The sequence below is a fragment of the Panthera leo genome, chromosome C2 (genome assembly GCF_018350215.1).
Source record: "Panthera leo isolate Ple1 chromosome C2, P.leo_Ple1_pat1.1, whole genome shotgun sequence".
NCBI lineage: Eukaryota > Metazoa > Chordata > Mammalia > Carnivora > Felidae > Panthera > Panthera leo.
The window spans coordinates 90,629,635-90,653,554 of NC_056687.1; the positions used below are offsets into that span (position 1 = coordinate 90,629,635).

At 33.9% G+C, this 23,920-nt stretch overlaps 1 protein-coding gene across 16 annotated transcripts in view; it reads right to left on the reverse strand.

Annotated features, from left to right (window-relative positions):
- Positions 1–23,920, reverse strand: part of NAALADL2 (N-acetylated alpha-linked acidic dipeptidase like 2) — a 1,343,235-nt gene that overhangs the window by 163,669 nt on the left and 1,155,646 nt on the right. For all 16 annotated transcript variants that reach the window (XM_042954993.1, XM_042954989.1, XM_042954981.1 and 13 more), the window contains one exon: positions 696–791. In XM_042954993.1, coding sequence (XP_042810927.1) covers positions 696–791 — 96 coding nt within the window. The remainder of the gene's footprint in view (positions 1–695; positions 792–23,920) is intronic.

Below are 23,920 nucleotides of genomic sequence, written 5' to 3' on the forward strand. Positions count from 1 at the left end.
TTTCAACTAAGCATATATAAATATGGATTCTTTTTTGAAATGTTGAAATGCAAAAGTTCTCTATAAATTCCAGCCCCCAAAGAGAAGTTATGACACATTAAACAAATAGTTGGTAAAAGTAAAAATTCATATGATGTCAGGTAATGCCAGAATATTAACTTCATTTACTCCATACTGTACAATTTAATTTTCTCCATATTGTAAACTCACAGATAAGAGTTTTAAGCAAAAATATAGGTATGACCATCATAGTGTAAAAACATTGATTATAATGCAGTCTTTATTTTTTTTAATGCAACGACAAAGTACCACCACAGACAACCAAGTATCTTAAGTATTGACACAAAACTTTGAAGATGCAGAAATTCAAAGATGCATTTTATACTGCCCTTAATCAAGGGGTATACTTGAGATTATACCACAAATCTACTTTCAGATTAAGAAAAAAAACCTAATTGTTTTATTAAAGATTGGTTTTCATTACAAATCATGTTATTGGTTTCTATGATTTTGCCTGAGACATTTATCATTCTTACTCCTTAGTAAAATAAGAGGAGGTACTTAAATTTCTTTCAAATACATTTTATAAATGAAAGTATAAATTTTCTCTTGATTGGTTATTTTCCTTTCCTCCATCTATCAACAAAAAAGAACAAAACTCGCTCAACTTGCTCATGAATGCATTTATCTCCTACCTTGGTAATGGTTTCATGAAGGTGGAAAAAAGGATCCATTTCTTCAATTTTTGTTGCACGTTTAAGGAAAAGGGCCTCAGAGAGAAAACTTGGACCCTGTGGAAAATCAGAAAAGAAACATTTAAGACTCTTCATTGATTTTGTTTTTCAAGTGCTTATTGGATTTTCTTTAAAGATTCAAAAGGACTCTAAATTGCTTTAAGGTTTCTGTTGATTGTTGGCCTTCATTCTACTGATCTAATTAACTAATTGCAGAATACTTATAAACTAAAATGAGTAGAATTCTATAACTCTTATCTGTATTTACAAAAAACTTTTTTTTAATTTAGAAGAGATAATTCTTTGCAGAACCCCCACTTTTTTTCAAATGCAGACTTATATGTAGAGTAAGACATCTTGATGACAAAACCCATATCTGAATTTCCTTCTCTGCTTTATATATTATTTTTATGTTTTAAGGCTGTTAGAATGGAATGTTATTGATAAACATGTTTACCATCTATAAAAGCTCAGGCAAAAGTGTGCATGATATTTTAAATATTGCAAAACTCACTTCAGAGCAATAGTGAGATATTTTGCTTAGATTGGTTTCATGGCTTTATATGCTGCCAATAAAATAATAGCATGCTGGTTGTTATCAGAACCTTAGTGTTAAGATGGTTGAAGTTAATCAGGAAAACTTAAACCAGTCATTTCGTACTTCCACATGTAGACATATTTCAGGACGTAAGAAGACACAGGATACTGAAAATGCTGAAATCTACAATGGTCTAAATACTTATGCTAAACTAAAATTCCTATATTGAAATCCTAATCTCTAAAGTATTCATATTAGAAGGTGGGGCATTGGGGAGGTGATTAGTTTATGAGGGCTTCATCCTTGTAATTGGGATTAGTGCCCTTACAAAAGAGGTTCCACATAGCTCCCTATCCCCTTCCTTTATGTGAGGATAGAACAAGAAGTTTGCAACCTGGAAGAGACTCCTCATTCAACCACGTTGGCATCCTGATCTTGGACTTCCTGCCTCCAGAACTGTGAAAAATAAGTTTCAGTTGCTTATCATGCCACTCAGTCTGTGATACTTTATTGAAGCCATCTGAAAGGGCTAAGACACTATCTAAAATAATGCTCTTGTAGTTATCAACCTTATTATTATCCCATGATATGATGCTATTTACTATATAAATATAGCTTTTACTTGAAAACCTGAAGTAACTAGGATTTGTCTAGAAAATAGAAGAGTAGGGGAAGGATATATGTATGTATGTAGACTATTGAATGATTGATAATCTTTCTGAAGGCTATCATGGAGAAGGAAGATTCAACCCAATTTAACCATCAATGACTACAAAAGGGTAACAAATTTAAACTGAATTATATTAGAACTTTTTCAAAAAGCTATTTATTAGAGCAATCCAACAGCAGAACAGACTACTTTGGGATATATCAATGATGGGAAAGTAAGTTAGGATGATGTAATTGATGGACTCTGAAGTTATGTAGATGACAACTAAAACCAACATACTAGCAATTCCCTATAATCAGGCATACTCTTCACCTCCTATTTTGAACAAGACTGTGATCAAAAAAAGTAATTTAGCTGTTTTCTCTAGTATATATCCACTTTTGGATAATAAAACCATGAATCAACCAAGCGTCTTATGTATCTAGACAAACAACTTACTTATAAAAAAATTTGTTTTATATTCCTTTCCTCATTTTGCCCTACAATCTGAAACTAATTTGTCAGAAAGTGAACCCAGCCTCAATCAGTACTCCACTTTTGAAGACTTATCATAGAACCCCACAACTCAATCTAAAATATCATAAATGTACTTCCCTAATCTCTCCATTTTGAGAGTCTACTAATAATCAGTGTTACAGGTTGAATAATTCATAAATTGAAGTTCTAAACTTCAGTATTTCAGAATCTGATATTATTTGGAAATAGGTCATCACAGATGTAACCAGCTAATTTAGAATGAGGTCATACTGGAGTAGAATGGGTCCCTAATACAATATGACTAGTGTCCTTATAAAAAGAGAAAATTTGGAAATAGATGTGCGCACAGGGAGAAAACCATGTGAACAAGAAGACGGAGATTGGAGTGATGATTCTACAAGCCAAAGAACTCGAAAGACTTCCAGAAAACCACCAGAAGCTGAGCAAGAGGCTTGAGACAGATTTTTTTGTCACAGGCCTCAAAAGGAACCAACTCTGATACCACCTTGAATAATGTATACATACTCAATCTGTGGTGTTTGTTATGGCAGCTCTAGGAAACTAATACACTTAGTCAAGATGCTATTCTTTCTTTTTTAAAATTTTTTTATGTTTTTATTTTATATTTGAGAGAGATAGAGGGAGAAAGAAAGTGAGCAGAGGAGGGGCAGAGAGACGGTGACCGAATCTGAAACAGGCTCCAAACTCTGAGCTGTCAGCACAGAGCCTGATGTGAGGCTTGAACTCACGAGCAGTGAGATCGTGACCTGAGCCGAAGTTGGACACTTTACCTACTGAGCTACCTAGGCACCCTAAGATGCTTTTCTTTCTCACTACAATAGGTCTAATAAACTTATTTTTTTGAAGCATTTTGGGCAGTCAACACAGATCTACATTAAAATTTTGGCTTTGCCACTTAATAATTATGTCATTTTAAGCATCTTAATCTCCAAAGCACTAGTTACCACATCTAAAAGACTTAAATAACATATACGTCACAGAGATGTGAACTGTCCAAAGTCTTCCACATAGGCGATATTATATTAGTGGCATTGATGATGAAGTTAATAGTAATAAATATCATAATGATACTGATAAGTGTGGTATGATGTGGTAATTACAGTAGGATGCTAAAGGACTAAAGGAAATCAAAAGAACCCTCTATAATCCCATGACAAACAGTACATAGTTTGCATTTGGATATGTTTATTTTTTTGAAGAGAGATATCTTTGAATTAACTTTATTAAAAGAATGACATGAATAATTTGTGTCATTCATTTTCATTTAATAATTTAAGCATGGAGTCCTTAAAAAGTTTGCTTCGTGAGAAGTTTTAAAAAAACTTGAAATAATTTTATCTTATTAGTTTACACAGCAAAACAAAGCTTCATAAATAGTGCAAAGGTAAAATATCAGCCAGCCTCAGACTGAATGATCCCATAGAAGAGAAAGAGGGAGTTATAATTAATTAGGTTTTTATTGAACTTTCAATTATTTAGTAGCAGTACATGTTAATTTAAATTATCCATATGAGTCTTATCCTCCAATGTAATCCCTTTTTCTCTTATTCCTTCACGTATCTTTTGCTATACCATTCTTTGTTTCTAGTGCCAAATTTAAGTATTTAATTTTTTTTTTTTTACGTTTATTTATTTTTGAGACAGAGAGAGACAGAGCATGAACGGGGGAGGGGCAGAGAGAGAGGGAGACACAAAATCGGAAGCAGGCTCCAGGCTCCGAGCCATCAGCCCAGAGCCCAACGCGGGGCTTGAACTCATGGACTGTGAGATCTTTACCTGAGCTGAAGTGGGACGCTCAACTGACTGAGCCACCCAGGCGCCCCCCAAATTTAAGTATTTAAAAAAACATTCATGTGACCCTTCTATATGCCATTTACTCTACTAAATGAAGGACATGATCCTTAAATTTCATTAAGTTTAATCTAATGGGATTTGGACACATAATACATCAAATATCATTGTCTTTGAAAAGATTGAGATACGATTATTCTTTACATATATGTGTGTATATATACATATATACATAAATACATATATATAATTATATTTCTTATATAGGTATTTATATATATTTATATGAAAAGATTAAAAGAAGGATATATGCTTTATGAAGGTTTTCTACTACTATTACCTTAACTATGAGATTGCTGTTTAATAATGGCTCCCATTTGTAGACGAAGAGTGGGAAGTTAAGCACCATTAACTACTTAGAAAGCACTTTTGCTTAGAACAATTATTGATAGATTAAAATAAAGAAGTAAATCAAGATATGTGAAAAACTTAACACTGTATGTCCTCCACATGAAGATCATAATAAAAATATTACATAAGAAGGGATATTGAGATGAAAAGTCTATCTAGGATATGGTGTAAAATCCCATTGGTCTCCTCAGTACTAACTTACTTGTCCTTTCTGTAACATTTCACCATATTCAGGATACCTTCCTTCTTTCAACTCTTTTGTCTAAAGTCACTGATTTGACCCTGCTGGTTTTCCACTTGTATATTACTTTCTATGTGAACTGGATTTCCTTTTCCATTTTGAATGTTACTGTCATTTCTAAGTGGTCTCCTCTCAGTATTCTCTTTTCCACAGGCTCCCTAGTGGTTTTATCTACTTTTCTGGCTACAACTACCATCTTCAAAATGACAGTTTCCAAATCTTTATCTCTAGACTTGATTTTTTTTTAGTTCATTAGTTTTGTTTCTTCATGAGCTCCTTTGGATATATCAACTTATGTTCCAAATCATGATCATGTATTTCACCAATTGTTGCCTTCATTTCTTACCTTGGATGATAGCATTGTATCTATATTTTGCCTATGCTTACATACATGTTTTGAAATTTTATGCCTTTGTGGCTCCAATGTCTCTCACCCTTTGTACCACATAACTGCATTAGCCAATTATCTTCTAATCCATGTATTTAGACAAGTTTTTACAAGTTTCTATCCATTGCTATAGTTTAGTTATTTATTACTTTTACCCAAACTATGGTCTCTACTGACTATAGACCAAAGTTCAAATTTTTTTTAATGTTTATTTTTGACAGGGAGAGAGTGACACAGCATGAGTGGGAGAGGGGCAGAGAGAGGGAGATGCAGAATTTGAAGCAGGTTCCAGGTTCTGAGCTGTCAGCACTGAGCCCATGAGGGGCTCGAACTCATGGACCAGGAGATCATGACCTGAGGCGAAGTTGGAGGTTTAACTGACTGAGCCACCCAGGCACCCCCAAAGCTTAAATTCATTAGAATGATATTTCACAAACAGGCCCTAGCCTATCATTTTTTTCTTTCACCTTTAAACAATTCTTTCTTTCCCATAAACTAATTTGCACCATTTCTGTATAGCTTCTGCTTATATCACAGAAGGCTATTCACCAAACTAAACCCACTCTTACTTTTACTATCTCTATTCCTATACTTAGACTATTTCTTCATCTGCTTGAAATGTTCTTCCTTCATCTGGTTACCAGGCTTCTTTCTGCAATTGTTTCCCTTGATCCTCACCAACCCATCAGAGTTCCTCGTTCCCTTGTCAGTGTTTCCATGTCATTTTATGTTACTTTTACTCATCATGTATTACATTGTGTTTTGTTATATTTCTGTTTTCCTTTACTATACTGTAAGCCTTTTAAGACATCGACTCCCTTTCTTATTAAAATAGTAAAAAAATGCTGGACCTTTTTGTTTAAGTCATTAATCTCTCCATCTTAGTAGCATCAATCCATAAGGTTGAAAAACGTAAACATGCTAGTCCTTCTCATCTCAGAGTTCACGTCAGAAGTAAGCAAAGAAATAAAGCATATAAATATGCTCAGGAAGGAGGAAAGGGCTACATTACAAGTGGGTTGTGCTTGCTTTTTATTACATTTATCAAGAATTGTTTTTTTATGTAATCAAAAGTTAGAGTTTTGAAATTTAAATCACTACAAGTAGGTGTTTGCATATTGAACTCAATGTGAAATTTCTCTTTTAAAATCTACAACTATTAAGGTTTGAAAGCCATTTCCATAAGTGACAGTAATTTCTTGGAGGGTTTTGGACAGATCAAGTGATATTTTCAAGTGTGTGTTGAGGATGGCCCACATAGACACATATATGGGGGATACATTTTAAAAAGATATGATGGGAAACAGGGAGTTTACACAGAATGCTATTGTAGTACTACAGTGGGAAAATGTGAGAGACTAACCCAGGACAGTGGTAGTAAACACAGAGAGGAAGGGATGAGTTTGATAAATGTTTAAGATAAAGTGCTTGGTAATTAATTGCATGTAAAAATCTTAAAAAGGAATCAAGATTGCAAGTATTTCTAGATTTGATAAAATGAGTGGATACAAATTTCATTACTTTAGAAAATATAGAAACATATGAAACTCTAGGACAGAAAAATTAAATTTTAAACATTTGAAGTAAGGTATTTGTGAGATATTCATATTAAGTTATCCCAGAAGACGAGTGACTATATTATTCATGACCTGTTTGGTTCAAGACCAAATTCTAAACTCAAATAAAATTAATTTAAGCATGCACATAGTAATCAAAATGTAAAGAGGACCATATGTAGTTTTTGAAGTATATTGAATGTAATACAGATCTTTGAGTGATAGTGAGATCTCTGAATGGCACTGATATTTAAGAAAAAGTAAAAACAAAACCCATGAAAATATTATCGATAGAATAATCAGAGAAAGTAAACAGCAGCATATGAGTTTGATTTTATGGAAGTCAAAAAGGTAGAGGATGTCTGGAATGAATAATCAATGCTTCAAAGGAAGTAAAGAAATATAGTAAGATGAAAAGTATCCATTAAAAGTAGATTTCATTAAAAGTAGATTTCAAAGATTCCTGGTGTCTTTTGTCAGAGGGGTTTCTGTGGATTAGTGAGCACAGAAGACAACACAATCAGTTGAGGAATAAATGTGAGAAGTGAAACACTAACTATGAAATTCTATTTCATATAGAATAACTATTATTCTCTCCAGAAATTCAGGTTAGGTTGAAAGTTAAAAAAATATCATTACGTAAAGAGAGTGAAAGAATCAAGGAAAAGTTTTATTTGTTGTGTTTTAGACAGGATTGATGTGGACATATTTTGTGGACATATTGTGAGAGAAAGCATCCAGAAGATAAGAAGAGATTTTAAAAGACAGGAAAATTTTAGGGAAATAAATAGATCATAGTCTGGAATGGAAGGAATTAAACGCTCAGTAAAATTACCCAGAAAACAGAATAGAGGAGCCATTGGAGAGAAAGGTGTTGAAATGAGGGTAGGATATAAATATGATAGAAGACAGTGTTAGTACATATACAGAGGTAAAGAAAACACTCAAAGTCATATTTAATTCATTTCTGGACTAGACTGAGTTGACTAAACTTTAACATACTACCATACCAAATACACCCTTTGCATGTTTCTTTTTAGAAATAATCATTTAAGGAGCACCTTGGTGGCTCAGTTAAGCAACTATTCAATTTCAGCTCAGGTCATGATCTCAGGGTTGTGAGATCGAGCGCCATGTCATCAGGCTCCGCGGCCTGCTTGGGATTCTCCCTCTCTCTCTGCCTCTCCCCTGCTCTCTCAAATTAATAAGTAAACAAACAAACAAACAAACAAACAAACAAACTTAAAAAAAGAAATAATCATTTAAAATATTTAATTCATGTAGGTTTAATGGGTGTTGATCTAAACAAAAACATTCTGCACATGCATTTTCTATGTAGTTGGCACTTAATGAACATGACCTGGATGAATAGAATAATATTAAACACACATACATATCTTTAAGGTGGGAATTATTATGATCCTCTCTTTACAAATGGGGATTTGAGAACCAATGAGTTCCCCACATTAGTCCAAGGTGATACCATAAGTAAGCGGTACAGCCTGGATTCAGGCCCAGGTTTTTCTGACTCCATAGCCCACACTTTCATTCCTATGCCATGCCTACTCTTTACTGCCAAAATTCTCCTTAGCCAAAGATTTTAGTTGTTTGAATTTAAGAGAAAAAGGACGACTTCTACCACCTCTTGTTACAATTTCCTCTAAGACTTAATCTATTCGACATAAGCAGCATAAACACTATGTACCATTAAAGGGTATAATCAAAGACTCCCTGCTTAGACTAAATAAAGTTGAACCTAAGAAGTCTCATGTGCACTTCCCTCATTGCAATATTCTCTTTTCTGCAATAAGAGAATATACACATCAATACTTAAATTTAATATGTGAAATTAAAACACTTGCAGTCTTTGAATGGCACTGACATTCATAATGTGCTGGGCTGAGAAAAAAGGTAATTACAGTCATAATTTTGAAACATAACATTCTCATTACTATTCAAAGTAAAACAGACCTCAGATAATGTGGAGTTTAAACGGAAGTGTAACAATCCAAGGGTCAAATGTGGAACAATATTAGGACATTACTTTCTGAATTCATTCATGTTTTTTCAATTCAATTATTTTTTCAAGTTCTAGGAAATTCCATAGCATTGGCTTTATTGAAAATATTGAAAATATTCAAGGTGCCTTTATAGTTCTATTCATATTGATACAGCATCCTAATTTTAGACTTAAATGAGACATTAGAAATCTTAATTTAACCCAGATACATGAGTAAAACATGTAAAATTCAAATGGTTAAATAATTTTCCAAAAATTGCAAAACAGTTTTTGTAAAGTCAATACTAAAAGTTGCCGCTGTGTGTGTGTGTATGTGTCTGTGTGTGTGCACATTCTTTAAACATTTTGCATTTTCCTCTAAAGTACTTTTAAGAAGGGGATAATAATTGTAATAGGTCTTATACATGCATATCATTTAAATGAATTCATGAGGAATTTTTGGTCTTAAAGTTCTTACATGCCAACAAGATACTTTTATAGGATCCAATCTTCATATTTTAGACTTTCATTCAGCTAATTTCCTTTATATATCTTTCCCTCTTTCACCTCTTAATCATCGAATGTGTGCCTGTCTTATATACACCATGCATCATTAAATAGTCTGTGGTCATGCTTTGTTTTGTTTTATATCACACTTTCTAGACAGATCAGAAAGCAGGGAAAGCTAAGTTATAGCAACAACAACAACAACAAAAACAATAAAAATATGTTCTTAGCACAACATTTTACAAATTAAGGCATTTCCTAATAAATTCCTTTAGCTAATAAATTGATGGTAAATAATTAAGATTAGGCAAAAAGATGTCACCAAACTATTAAACTTTCTTAATAAACATTAATTCTTCTATATAGTAAAATAAATGAGTAGTGCTTATTAACACTTCCATAACTGTGCTGCTGTTATAAATAAAAGAATAACATCTGACAAAATACATGCTTTTATGACAAGAGGAGCAGTACTAACAATACTCTTATTAACATAAATATAGTAAATGTATATGCATTAAATAAATACACTAATCAATTTTAAAATACCCGTATTTATGTGTTTTACATATTTTGAATAAAATATATGAATGTATTTATATTATATAGAAATATGTGCTGTTTATATAAAAATATATAATATTTAATATTTGTTTATGGTAAATAAATGATAAAGAATTCTTATATAGTATAATAAACATATAATAAATACATAAAACTAATAAATAGTATTGAATGCTCAACAGTATTTATTGAATACTTGATATACGGCAAGTTACCTAAATTCTCTGTGCCTCAGCTTTCTCATCTGCAAAATTAATTGTAACAAAATCTACTCGTAAAAGCATAAGGATTAAATGAATTAATTTACATACAACATTTAGAATAATGCCTAGAACTGTTTATCTAAGTAGCAACTCTGTAAGAAAGGTATTATTGTCCCCAGTTTGCTGAGGAAGGAAATTGAGGTTTAAGATGAAGGATGAAGAAATTTGCTAAGGAAATACATTTACTCATCGGCAGGATTTTAACCTAAACATAGGACTCATTCACTCTCATTAATGCAGTGGCCATTAAATACCAGTTCATACAGTAGTGTTGTAGTCCAGTCTATACAAAATTAGACAGATAATAATGTTGCAGAGTTCTTTTTTTCATAAAAGTAACTATATGCTAATTAAAGACCTACATTAATTTTTTTTCTAAAATTTTGTTCTTTCAACTATCATCTGATATTAAAACATTTTTCCTTTTAGGAAATAAATTGAAAGTAGATGACAGTTGTTTTTTATTTGTTTTATCTTAATGTACTCAACTGGTAAATTTAAAGTATGTCAGTCTCAGTATTTTTATTTTATGATTCATTTCATGTATCATCAAAAAAAAGGTAAAATCTAAGAAGTATTGATTAAATCCTTTAGGTTTTTTTCATCATATCAGATTTAGAGATAGAAGTATCTTCAATGAATTTATTCAAAATTTTCATGGTTGCGTACCTTGTGTGAGAACTGAAAATCAGCTTCTGTCAGTTGGGCCTTATACATGCATTTACACCTACATCACTCTATCAAACTGTACAATTCCACTACTTCAATAATATACAGCCTAAGAAGGTTAGTAGGCATCTTCATGAATGTAAAACAATAAAAATAAACTACTTACCTGAAATACGTCTTATAATTTAAGCCAGAGTTCCTAAATATTTTTAAGCCAAGTACCACTTTTAAATAAACATTAAATATCTTGACTATTTCAGAGATTCTGGCATGGACACTCTATGTGAGTAAAGTATTAGAGAGGAATGTCGGGATCTTATACTCTCCTTTAGAACCACTTGCAAGAAAAAGATTTGTATTTATATGCAGATTTTCCCCAAGGTAAAGAAAATGTCTACAGATAGTTATACCCTAAATTAGAGATCATGTCAATCCTTATGTTCTATAATATGCACTAAAAATATTTTATGTATAATGAATAATAGATAAATATATAATACGAATAAGGCATACTGCAAAAAAACCCTCAATTAATTCTCATAAAATAGCACATACTAGTTTATGATTACTCCACTTTGTAGATGAAGAAACTGAGGCACAGTGAGTTTAAATGTCTTGCTCAAGCAGTAAAACTGGGAAGTGAACCCAGGCAGTACCTGTGTTCTTAACCATTCATTATAAAATATACTGTCTATGTAATTACTCTGGGGCGCATGGGTGGCTCAGTCGTTTAAGCATCGGACTTCCGCTCAGGTCATGATCCCATGGTTCGTGGGTTTGAGCCCCGCGTCCGGCTCTGTGCTGACAGCTCAGAGCCTGGAGCCTGCTTCAGATTCTGTGACTCCCTCTCTCTACTCCTCCCCCCGTCGTGCTCTGTCTCTTTCTGTCTCTCACAAATAAATAAATGTTAAAATATACTGTCTATGTTTATAATACGGTATAGTATTAACAAACATTCCTTAGAGTCTTTACAGGTGAGAAAAAATGAAATCCCTGTTCACTTCATATACATTTCATATATGAATAAAATACACAACTGTGCATAATGTGGTGATTTAAAATCTTTGCTGGCCCAGAACCTCTATTTGCCTGGGGAGTTCATCTCTTCTTCAGTAATTTTAGATCCACACACTCTTCTATTGTATTTCAGTTTTTAAAACAGACTATATGAAACTAAAACTCCCCCAGATATTTTGGATCCTTATACTGACTGAATTAGGCAATAGAGATGTTATCTCCATTTTCATATGAAGTTTAAATAACTGTGAAGTTAAGGAGGCAATACCATAAACTCAAGTCATTGCATGTTTAGCTGAATGTTTTTTTTTCTTTAACTACCTTTCTTTTGGGAGATAGATGTTCTCTTAAATATCAGATGCACTAATAGGTGATTATAAATTATTTCACATCACCTGGAGTTCTGGGAAAGGTTCCAGGAGGAGTCCCTACGGAGAAGGGAAAGGCACACATGGACCCCCAGGGCAGCAGCTACTTACAAACGCTTCTAACACATTTCAGTTAGGGCTGGTTCAGCTCCAGCAGTGCATCCTGGCTACACAGGAGGGTAGGGTACCCCACCCAGTGGCATTGTAACAAGATTAATATTCTATGTCTCATTGAGAATGCAGCAGGACTTACACAAATAATTTGTTGGAGGTAGAAAAAAGGAAAAAAAACCTTATTCTCAGATCTTGGAGGGAAAGAAGTTTTCTCAATAATGAGAAATCCAAACTTTAATATGGTCTTTAGTAAGACCTGGTCTCTCTGGAAAGGTCTCAAGTCAATTTAACAACAGCATTTCTTTGAGGTCAGAGCCTGTTAGCCTTCTGAAAAGCTTTCTGTTGAACAGTCAGTCAGTGCTTTTCTCAGGGCTGTATTTAATCAACTGTGAAAGAAATGAGGGATTTAAAGGTCTTAAAGTTAAGGGCAAAAGAATCTAAACATCAGGTTAAGAAGAAACAAATACATTATTCAAATCCTGGGAGAGATGTTCCAGTCCTTCAAAGTCCTTTTGCTAGAAATAGGAAGAGATTACCTATACAGTCATGATCTCATGTTCCATAATCTGAGTGAAAACACCCAGGGAAATTAAAACTGGAATATTAGCCTATCTGAAATTTTTATTCATTATATTCATTATATTACATTCATTATATTACTCTTACTATTTTAAAATCCTTTCTTTCTTTCTTTCTTTCTTTCTTTCTTTCTTTCTTTCTTTCTTTCTCAAATACTAAGCCCAATGTAGGTAAACTTGGAGAGAAGTCAGAGGAGCATAATTCTCTGAAGAGAAATGATTAGTTGTTTAAATCCATCCCAACCTTCCCCCATTTCCCTTCTTCTATCCCATCCCATTGGCATTTCATTTAACAACATATGAATGACTTCACATTAATACAGTCAGATATCCCTGGAAAAATTACATATTTCTACTTCTGTTACTACTTACTAAAGGCTAAATGAAAGTCCTTATTTCCCTATGTGTCCCAGAGAGTATAGGTAGATTTAATTTCAGGACTGAGAATTACTTCTGGAATATCTTTAGTTTGGTGCAATGTTTTCCTTTAGCTAAATGCATTCATTTTAATCATTCATTCCATTTATTCATTTTGAAATCAATAAAAACACAGAATTAATTCTGCAATTCACTAAAGCAAAAAAATCCCATTTATTTGAATAAATAGGCCTGAAAGAAAAGAGCTATTGTAGCCCTTAATGGATAAAACATGTATACTACATTTGTCTCTTGGTAAAAGTCTCTAAAGACCACAAAGTTTGGAGTTTGACTTCAAAAAATTATCCAACCCCCAACACAGAACAGACTATTTCGTTTATGAGTTAAAATATAAAGAAAGAAAATATGCTTTTGATTTCTGATAGCATCTTTCTTTAATTTTCATTTGAGAATAATCAGTTACCTCTATTTTATCCAGCCCTCCTTTAAAGATAGTGAAATTAAAAAGACATTGATGTTCTATTTTTCAAACAATGGGTCACTTCTGATTAAACTTTGATTGAACATTAGACTTCCAGACTTAAAACAAATTGCCTCCTTTTGCTTTTCAATTTGGACCCAATTTCCTGCTGCCCTCAGGTCACTTGATGGTAATTAATTGATTATGAATCAACTGAAAGGAGATTCAAATTGGAAAAAAAAGAAAGAAAGAAAACCTATTTTTTTCTTTTAATTTACGACCAACATTTTATAAATGATTCCATTCTCCCTCAAGTTATAGACATATATATTCATCATTTAACAAATTTTACGTTTATAAAGTATTTTTAGGAAATGTTCAAATTTTCAAATGTTCAAATTTTACTTCACTTTAGATTATTATTTGTCTTTGGGAAAAGTTTTAATCAAAGAACCATACCATACTCTACAATTATTAAGTTATTTCATTGTGATTTGATAGAGTAACCAAATCTGAAGGTAGCACTAATTCTCACCAATCTTCTAATACAGGCAGTATGGTACACTATCTTAAGTAGGAATTTTGGAACTGGGTTTGAATTCTGTCTCTGCTGCTTAATATTATAACTTCAAACAGGCATTTTAGCTCTCACTGTTTCTTATGTATATTATTGGAATCTTGACATAATGTACACAGAGTGTTGTGTATTGTTACTATTATATTCTTATAAATAACATATATTTTTAAAATACCTATATTAAGAATAATTATATGTTTTTAGTCAGTATTACTAAATGAAATAATGCAATAAACAAAACCCTTAAAATGGTAGCTTGCACATAGCTGCTCCAAAAATGCTAACATTATTATTATTATTATTGTTGTTGGGGCACCGGGGTGGCTCAGTCAGTTAAGTGTCCAACTTCAGCTCAGGTCATGATCTCACAGTTCCTGGGTTTGACCCCAGCGTTGGGCTCTGTACTGACAGCTCAGTGCCTGGAGCCTGCTTCAGATTCTGTGTCTCCCTCTCTCTCTGTCCCTCCCCTGCTTGTGCTCTGTCTCTCTCTGTCTCTCAAAAATGAAAATGTAAAAAAAAAAATTATTATTTTATTATTATTTATTATATTAGTGTGTTATTAAATAATGTATCCAGGGCTTAATATGACTTTAGATACTTAATACATGTTGTTTTGATATTACAATCTTTGAATATTTATCAGAATCATGCATGATCAAAAATTCCACTCAAAAAAGTAAAATGTGTACTTTTTATTACTCAAAAATGTCCAGAATATTTTAGAGAATTTTTATAAGATACTTTGGAGATTAAGTATTCAACATAACTACTACTACTAACTGATTGTAAGATCAGTAATCAAGAAGGCAAGGGCTTAAGATGTTCTGACTAAATTATTATGGCCAACTACGTGGCCAGGGGAAAATGACTTAAATATTATCATCCTTTCTTTCCTCGTCTATAACAGAATAACCCATAAGTCAATGAACATTTGTTTAACTAACAAATGTTCATTGACTTATGGGTTATTACTTATACATGTACAAAGAAGAATAAAATGCAGTCATTGGCATTGAGAAACAAACATACAAGAGAAGACACACAAACGTATAAATATACATGTATAAATACGTGTGTGTGCATGTTTGTGTTTGGAGAGACAAAGAGGAGAAATAAAATTTACATAAGCACACAATTTAGAGAGAAGTATATGCACACATATATGTGCATATAAGTAACATTAGATTTACATGTATATGTATATATGCTATATAAATATGTGCATGCTTGCTTATGCATTTATGAAGAAATAAACTTCATTTAAAATAATGAAAATGATAAAATGGAGCCATGCACAAGATGCTAATCCCAAATAGTGGATTGAAGGTTTAAGGAGAGCATCCTGGGAGAAGTACTTTCTAAGTTTAATCTTGAAGATAAAAATATAGTCAGGAAGAAAGCGGGAAGCATATTTCAAACAAAGTGAAAAACATGCTCAAATGCAGACAGATGAAGAATTCCTTGCTTCTTAACTGGATACTCTTCAGAGTTTGGTGTGAATTAGCTAAAATATTTGAGTTGTGCAGTGTGGCTAGGATGTGAGGCTATGGAAGGTCATTGCCTTCCATAAAGATAATCAAGATAAAGATAATCAAGAAACATCTTTTATTTTAAAGATAATCAAGAAACATCTTCAAGGTTTTAAACATGGAGCAAGGCAGCTCGATCAGATTATTTCAGTGGCATCTCAGTTCTAGTATTCTGTGATTTATCACAGGTATCACAGATCTTTTTCAAAACAGTTTGTGTTTATAAACTCACTTCAGAAAATGTAACAGCAACTCATAACCATATATATTTACCACTTTTATGAATTATGTCTTAGTCACAGTGTAGTTATAAAATGAAAAATAAGTATTATTTTTTACACTTTTTATGAGTGTATGCTGGAAAAGATACTTATTAAACAAATCCATTACAACCATAAAAGAAGCCATATTTGCTTTAAAATTTTTCAAAGTGTTCTTATGATTACAATTCAATAATGCAAACTATGACCAACAGAACGTGAAGTTAAAATCCATTTACAGCAAAGTCATCATAGATCACTTTCTACATAACAAAACTCTTTTCCTATGTTAGCCTGACTGCAGTAACAGAATTTTGTTTTATAGTTACATTCAGTAGTGATCAAAACATGGAATCCAGTTCAACAATGATTATTTCAGTCTTTATCCATATAATTTTACAACATGCCAGAGGACTGTGTACTGTTTGTGGGATAGCTCTCACTTTCCAATTTACTAAGAAAGTAAGTTGAAAAAAATATATTCTTTCAACGGATGACCTTCTATGCTGTTCTGATTTTAAATTAAATGTGATATTTGATGTATATTTAAGTCACTGACATGGTGAAATGAATAATAGTAAAATCTCAACAAATACACATTTATTAACAACTTTTAGAAATTATTTTTCAGCTCCCTATCTTAAATTTAGAATTGGTACTTCAGGACTGGAAAAGGTATTAGAAATTAGGTGAACCCTTCTTTCTATATCTGAAGAAATTGGCATAAAGAAGAGAGCTGATTACAGTCGGTTCTTGTTCCAGTCACCATGCTGTCATTTCATATCGTCAGGTGACTTTCCTAAAATGCCCATCAAAACTGCCGTTATTCATAACACAATGATGGCTAGTGCTTTGCAATAGAAAGAGCAAAGGGGGAATGAGGAACATGTAAGTGAATTTTCTCTCAGCTATGCTGTACAGCATCTAGATTTCTGTTCATTGTTAAGTTCACACATTTTAAAGATATTTTTTAAAAGGCTGACATAGAAACGTGAACTCTAGTAATGTATTTATAGTAACAGTATTCCTTCACATGCAGTAACAAATACTCATATACCTATGTGATTAAAATACATAGATAAAAAAGAAAAGCATATGAATGCACTCCATTTCTTTAATAAAATTAATGTCATATCTACATACCTGAAAATTCTTCACTGAGAATCTTTCCCATGCCCCCCTTACTGGAATTATTCTAACTTTTAAATAGAGATCTTTAAATATATGAAAATCCTTGAAATCTCCCCCCTCCACTTTTTTTTTACACATTTCACTGCTCGCAATGTTCCAAACTACATATGACTTATTATTTTTTTTTCCTATTAGCTACCTCTGAGAGATTTCAACAATGAGGCCAAAGTCCAGGTTCAATGCCCATGTGGGCTAATAGGCTTATTATTGGAAATATTTCCTTTCTGAATTTCCATTTTCATCCTAGTTAGTAAACTTGAAAATATGTACTGTTGACCAAAAGGGAAACCAAAAACTCAATCATCACTACTAAAAACACTAAGCCACACTGGGCCTTGGGTCAAAAGTATTATCTTTTTGTGTGTATATATTATGGTGATGTCAAAGGATAGTGATGCATATCAGCGTTTAATTTGCTTTGTTACTATTTCAGAAATAATAAAAATAAATGATATCAACAAAGTCTAAGTTAAGCATCATGGCAGATTGATAGTATCTGGAAGTAATTTATAGTCTACATAGAACAGACATTCAGTAAACTTGAGATAGAAAAATAAAGATTATTAGATTATTATTTCCATAAGTTCAATACATTATAAAACCTATAATATTATTAAAGCAACTTATGTTTAAGAGACTTATCTAAAAGACAAATTCACACACCTCCACAAGTGCTATAGAAATGTTTAAAGGATTGTCTCATTTTGCATTCAAGGGGTATGCCAAAATCTGTGGAAGCATGAAGGAGAAAGAAACACTGGGGAAGAAAAAGAAAAGCAGAACAAAAATACTTCTTGCGTCTGCACTGCGGGCTTTTTGTCTCGTTGTAAAATGTATTTCCCTTTCAGTAAATAAAGCATTGGGCAAGGGACCCATTGGCAGATGAACTCCTTGTAATAAATTACATATTCTGGAATTTGAAAACGTAAGTATAGAAATTGTGGGTTGAGGGAGAAAATGGTACTAATATACCTTATTTAAAAGATTAAGAAGGAAAAAGATTTTAATAAAAAAATAATAAACTAGCCATAGCCCACAATTTGAAGTTGCAAGGCATTACCTTCCATCAAATGAAAAATAAAACCAACAACAACAACAACAAAACCTAGTATCTATTGGGTATGACATGCAAGAACAAGGCTGCACATTCTTGTAGAAATGGGAAGTAAAAGATAGGATTCTCATCTAGGCTTTGCCATAACGTGGCAAACCTTTAGGCAAAATCTTTAACATTACTGCACCTCAGTTTCCTATTAACGTAGGACATCTAGCTTCCTTTACATTCTAAATGTCTCTCAGATTTTAGATTCTGTACATTTCCCTCTTACATAAAACCTGCTCTTCAGACTCTAACTATTGTTTCTCAATCCTGACTGCACATTATTATTACCCAGAGAACTATTTAAACTCACTGATGCCTGGGCCCCACCCAGAACAATTAAATTCAAATCACAGCATTGACCTTAAAAGATAACTTTTAACAAAATTCTTTTTATTGGGAATCAACCTGTTCTCTCTTTCAGAGGTATGATTGCAATGAAAGGCATAGTCACAGGTTTTTAATAGATGCTAGTTTAGGTGCGCCTGGGTGGCTTAGTTGGTTAAGCATCCGACTCTATCTGCACTGACAGTGCATAGCCTGCTTGGGATTGTCTCTCTCCCTCTCTGCTCTCCCATTCACACTATCTCTCTCAAAAATAAATAGACGGGAGCCTGGGTGGCTCAGTCGGTTAAGTGGCAACTTCCGCTCAGGTCATGATCTTACGGTTTGTGAGTTTGAGCTCCGCGTCTTGGGCTCTGTGCTGACAGCTCAGAACCTGGAGCCTGCTTTGAATTCCGTGTGTGTGTGTGTGTGTGTGTATGTGTCTCTGTCTCTCTCTCTCTGCCTCTCCCCTACTCGTGCTCTGTCTCTCTCTCTGTCTCTCTCTCAAATATAAATAAAATTTTAAAAAATTTAAATGAAAAAATTAATAGACAAATATTAAAAAGATAGATGCTAGTTTATGACAAATTTGAACTACATGGTAATTGCTACCTGACTTTATAACATTTTAGACAACTTTTTCTTAGGCTTTGAAGTAATAGATAATAAAAACTAGTAGATGATATGTTGAACCCCTATCCTTCCTTTATTTCTATAGGTTCCATTGTCTTTGAGAGCAAAATAAAGATGAAGTTTTATTTGGTATGTATATGTGAATCTATCAAGGAGCACACAAATGTGATTCTATCTCAAATTATGAGTGGAAAAAATTTCAACAGCAACACTTTAATTTAATAGAGTGGAGGACAAAAGTATAATTATAAATTAAATACTTACTACTATCATCCATGGAAAATATCAAGAAAACACCTGAGAAAAACATAAAATTTAATGATGGATTTGGGATAACTGATGACTTTTCCCCTTTGTACTCTTATTTGCTTTCCATTTTTCTCCAACAGTGTGCATGCATTATTTTTTAAAATAAAAACACTTGAATTGAAAACACACACACACACACACACACACACACACACACACAGCTTAAGTTTCTGTGGAACTCTCATCTGAAAAACATCTGGCTTAAAGCCAGAATTTTCCTCCTGCTCATGAAAAAAAGTCCAACTTCACAATACACCTGCTTCCTCTCCTCCCTGCAATTTCTTTTTATATTCGTTGAGTGAGCTGCAATTCAATAGCTTTTGTGATCTTCTTCTCTTTTCTCTCCATTTGGTGTGGCATGAAAGACATTTCAAAAAAAAAGAAAAAAAACAACATAAACAACTCAATTGCTTGTTAAATTTTATGTTAAGCATATGCACTGACCCGGCAAAATCACCATAGACAACCAGACATGCTGCTGAAATTTAAGCATCCCTGACCACCCACTTGTTTACAGAGAAAGCGAGTAGTGACCTGAAAATGCTTTGCTCTTTTCTGACACTTCAGCTACAGAAACCAAACGAGGAGAAAGGAACAGAAGTATGTGAGGTTTCCCCTATGCTATTCTATTTGTCTCAAGGAGAGCCAAATTGTAATAAGGATGAAGAACAAATTCAACGTAGCCCATTCACGTATGCAAATGCAGACCTGGGATTCAAAAACAATAGAGGCCAGCCCTGTGGTGATGCTATGTCTTGCTTTACCAGGATGAACCTGTAGTGAACATCCAGTGGTTTCAGGGGTAAGGTGTTCTGAAATGTCATTCCTCAAATATTCTGAATATTTTAGCTGAATTTGCACTGAAGTGAAATATCTTTGTCATGAATGTGACAAAAAAAGGTCTCCCCCTTTTGTCATTCCCTTTCTCTCTCAGTCCTTTTCTTACATCCTCAGCAGCAAAGTTGTTCTCATGTAAGCAAAAAGACATTTTCCAGTGACTGACCTTGTTTGGCCATCAGAAAAGGCCAACACTCCCTTGTTCTCCAAACATTAGGAGTTCTCTTTACAGTGGCTTTGCTTTTCTAGCAAGCAAACCTCACCCAATTCTGTTATAGTACCTGTTTCTAACCAAGGTGCTGGGGCATGAAATATTCATTCATATTCTGGGTAATGTTTTGTCAGGTTTAAATGCTTTGGCACTTAAGAAATAGCTCAACACCCTTTGGAACTGCAAAGCTTTTTGTGTTTTGTTTTGTTTTGCTTTTTGTTTTGCTGTTTTGGTTCTGTTTCTCCTCAGCCCTTTCCCTCTGTCCCTTCAGGATACGTAAAATATAATGGCAACGTAAGGAACAGTTGATAAAACTTGCTGAGAGGATCAGATGGTAAAGCCCCGGGCTTGGAGAATGTGATCCTGGGTTTAAGCACTATTTCCTGCCAGCCTTGTGAGGAAAAATTTTCCTTTGGGCTCTCTCTCACCAAGAGATGCTGAGCTACAGGGCAACACTCTGTGAAGAGAATACTGCCTATTCACCCTGAGGAAATACACCAGTGATTTGTTTCATAATTCAATAATTTATTATAAAACATAGAGATAATATAGGCTGCTATTTATTGTTCCACAGCATCAAAAATAAAAGGCTATGCTGTAAAATCATAATTAAATGTCGGTTAAAATGCTTAGGTGAAACACTAGCAGTACACAGCTTAGGTGTTTTCAGGCTGAGGAACAAGTGAGGGTTAGACTAAGAAGACTGGCTAAAGCAGAGATCAGACGTAGGCTAAGAACAGAAAAGAAAGCAAATGAGCCAGCCTTTTGTCTTCCCCACCAAATCAGCATCACCTTTTCTTTGGCTAATCCAGTTACCATAACAAAGTCTTTGGCCTGCATTAAATATACACACATAATGTGATTTCCTCAAAAAAAAATTTCTCTACTTCCTATTGATGCACTCAATTTCCCTTTAATAGGAAGAATACCTTTCCTATTCACAGCTAGAAATGAAGGCTTAGAAAACATTTGCGGATTTGAGCAAATGCATTAACTTAAAAATTGTTCTCAGAGGGCGCATGGGTGGCTCAGTCATTAAGCATCTGACTTCGGCTCGGGTCATGACCTCATGGTTCATGAGTTCGAATCCCATATCGGGTGAACTCGAGCCCCACTCTGGGTGAGCAAGAACCCTGCTTTGTGTGAGCCCCACTTCTCTCTCTCCCTCTCTCTGCCCTTGCTCACTTGTGCTCTCTTTCTTGTAAATAGTAATAATAATAATAATAATAATAATAAATTGTTCTCATGGACTTTCTATAGGGCAGCAGAAGTGAGGCACGCCAGATACCTGAGCAGAACTCAGAAGGGAAGACATTAAAGGGTCTTCACTGAATGGGGAAGAAGCAAATAGCAAAGGATCAGGTGGCAATGAAGTCACCAGTAGATAACTGACATCACAACTCTGCTGATTCTGATTAAAGGGTAGAAAATAGATAGTACAAAAGGGAAGGAGTTTCTTCTTAACAGAATACCTAGGAGAAGAAATAATTCCATGAGTTTGGGATCCTTTACTTAGTTCGAACTCAGTAGACATAAGCAGAACTTGTGAGCTTGCCTAAGTCATGGATTTTCCAGAAAACTATATGGTTCATGCTAACCAATGTTGACACCATATCCTGTTAACACTACTTTAGGTCTACTTTCTTTCTGTCTCATCTGGACCCTTGCAGTAGCTCTCTAGTTGGTGTCAGTGATTCTTATCTATCTTCTATTTCACAACTGGAGTCACCTTTCTAAAACAGAGATCTGAGGGGCACCTGGGTGGCTCAGTCGGTTAAGCGTCCGACTTCGGCTCAGGTCATGAGCTCACGGTCCGTGGGTTCAAGCCCCGCGTCAGGCTGTGCTGACAGCTCAGAGCCTGGAGCCTGTTTCACATTCTGTGTCTCCCTCTTCCTCTGACCCTCCCCTGTTCATGCTCTGTCTCTCTCTGTCTCAAAAATAAATAAATGTTAAAAAAAATTGTTTTTAAATAAAACAGATCTGATGAGGATGTTTCCAGGCTTATCTTTTCATTTTCCCTCATCATATAAAGAATCAAACCCCAAATATCATGTAGGTAATGCTTTATCCAGGAATATATAACCTAAACCTAATCATAAGGAAATAGCAGACAAATCAAAAATGAGGAACATTTTACTTAAAACAGTGGGTGGAAAGAAAGGAAAACTGAATATTTCAAAAATCTCAATGACATAAAAGATAAAGAATTTACAATAAGCTACACCTCATACCCATTAGTATGGTTACTATCAAAATAAAAAAAGTAACAAGCATTGGTGAGGATGTGGAGAAAGTGAACAGTGTGCAGTGTGGAGAAAGTGAACCCTTGCTTACTGTTTGTACAAATGTAAAATGTACAGCTGTGGAAGACAGTGTAGAGGTTCCCTAAAAATTAAAAATAGAATTACCATTATGATCCAACAATTGCAATTCTAGGTATATATCCAAGGGAACTGAAAGTGGGATCTTAAATTTTTTTTAATGTTTATTTTTAAGAGAGACAGCACGAGCGGGGGAGGGGCAGAGAGAGAGGGAGACACAGAATCCGAAGCAGGCTCCTGGCTCTGAACTGTCAGCACAGAGTCCAATGAGGGGCTTGAACTCACAAGCTTTGAGATCAGGACCTGAGCTGAAGTCATACACTTAACCAACTGAGTCACCCAGGCGCCCCAAAAGTAGGACCTCCCTCATGTTCATAGCAGCATTATTCACTATAGTTAAAACATAGAAACAATCCAAGTGTCCACAGATGGATGAATGAAAAAGAAAAATGCAATTTATACATCCAGTAGAATATTATTAATGAGGCAGGAAAGTCTGATACATGCAACAACATGGATAAACTTTGAGGACATTATGCTAAGTGAAATATGCCAAATGCAAAAAGACAAATACTGTATAATTCCACTTACATGAGGTTCCTAGAGTAGTCAAAATCATAGAGATAGAAAGTAGAATGGTAGTTGCCAGGCACAAGGGAAGAGAAAGAAGAATCGGGAATCATTGTTCAATGAGTATAGAGTTTCAGTTTTAAGAGGTGAAAAAGTTAGGGAGATGGATGGTGGTGATGATCAGTCACACAACAATATGAATGCATTTAATATCATTCCGCTGTACACTTAAAAATGGCTAAGATGGTAAATTTTATGTTGTATTTATTTTACCAATATAAAAAAGTTTTTAAATGTTAAAAAAAAAGACAAAGA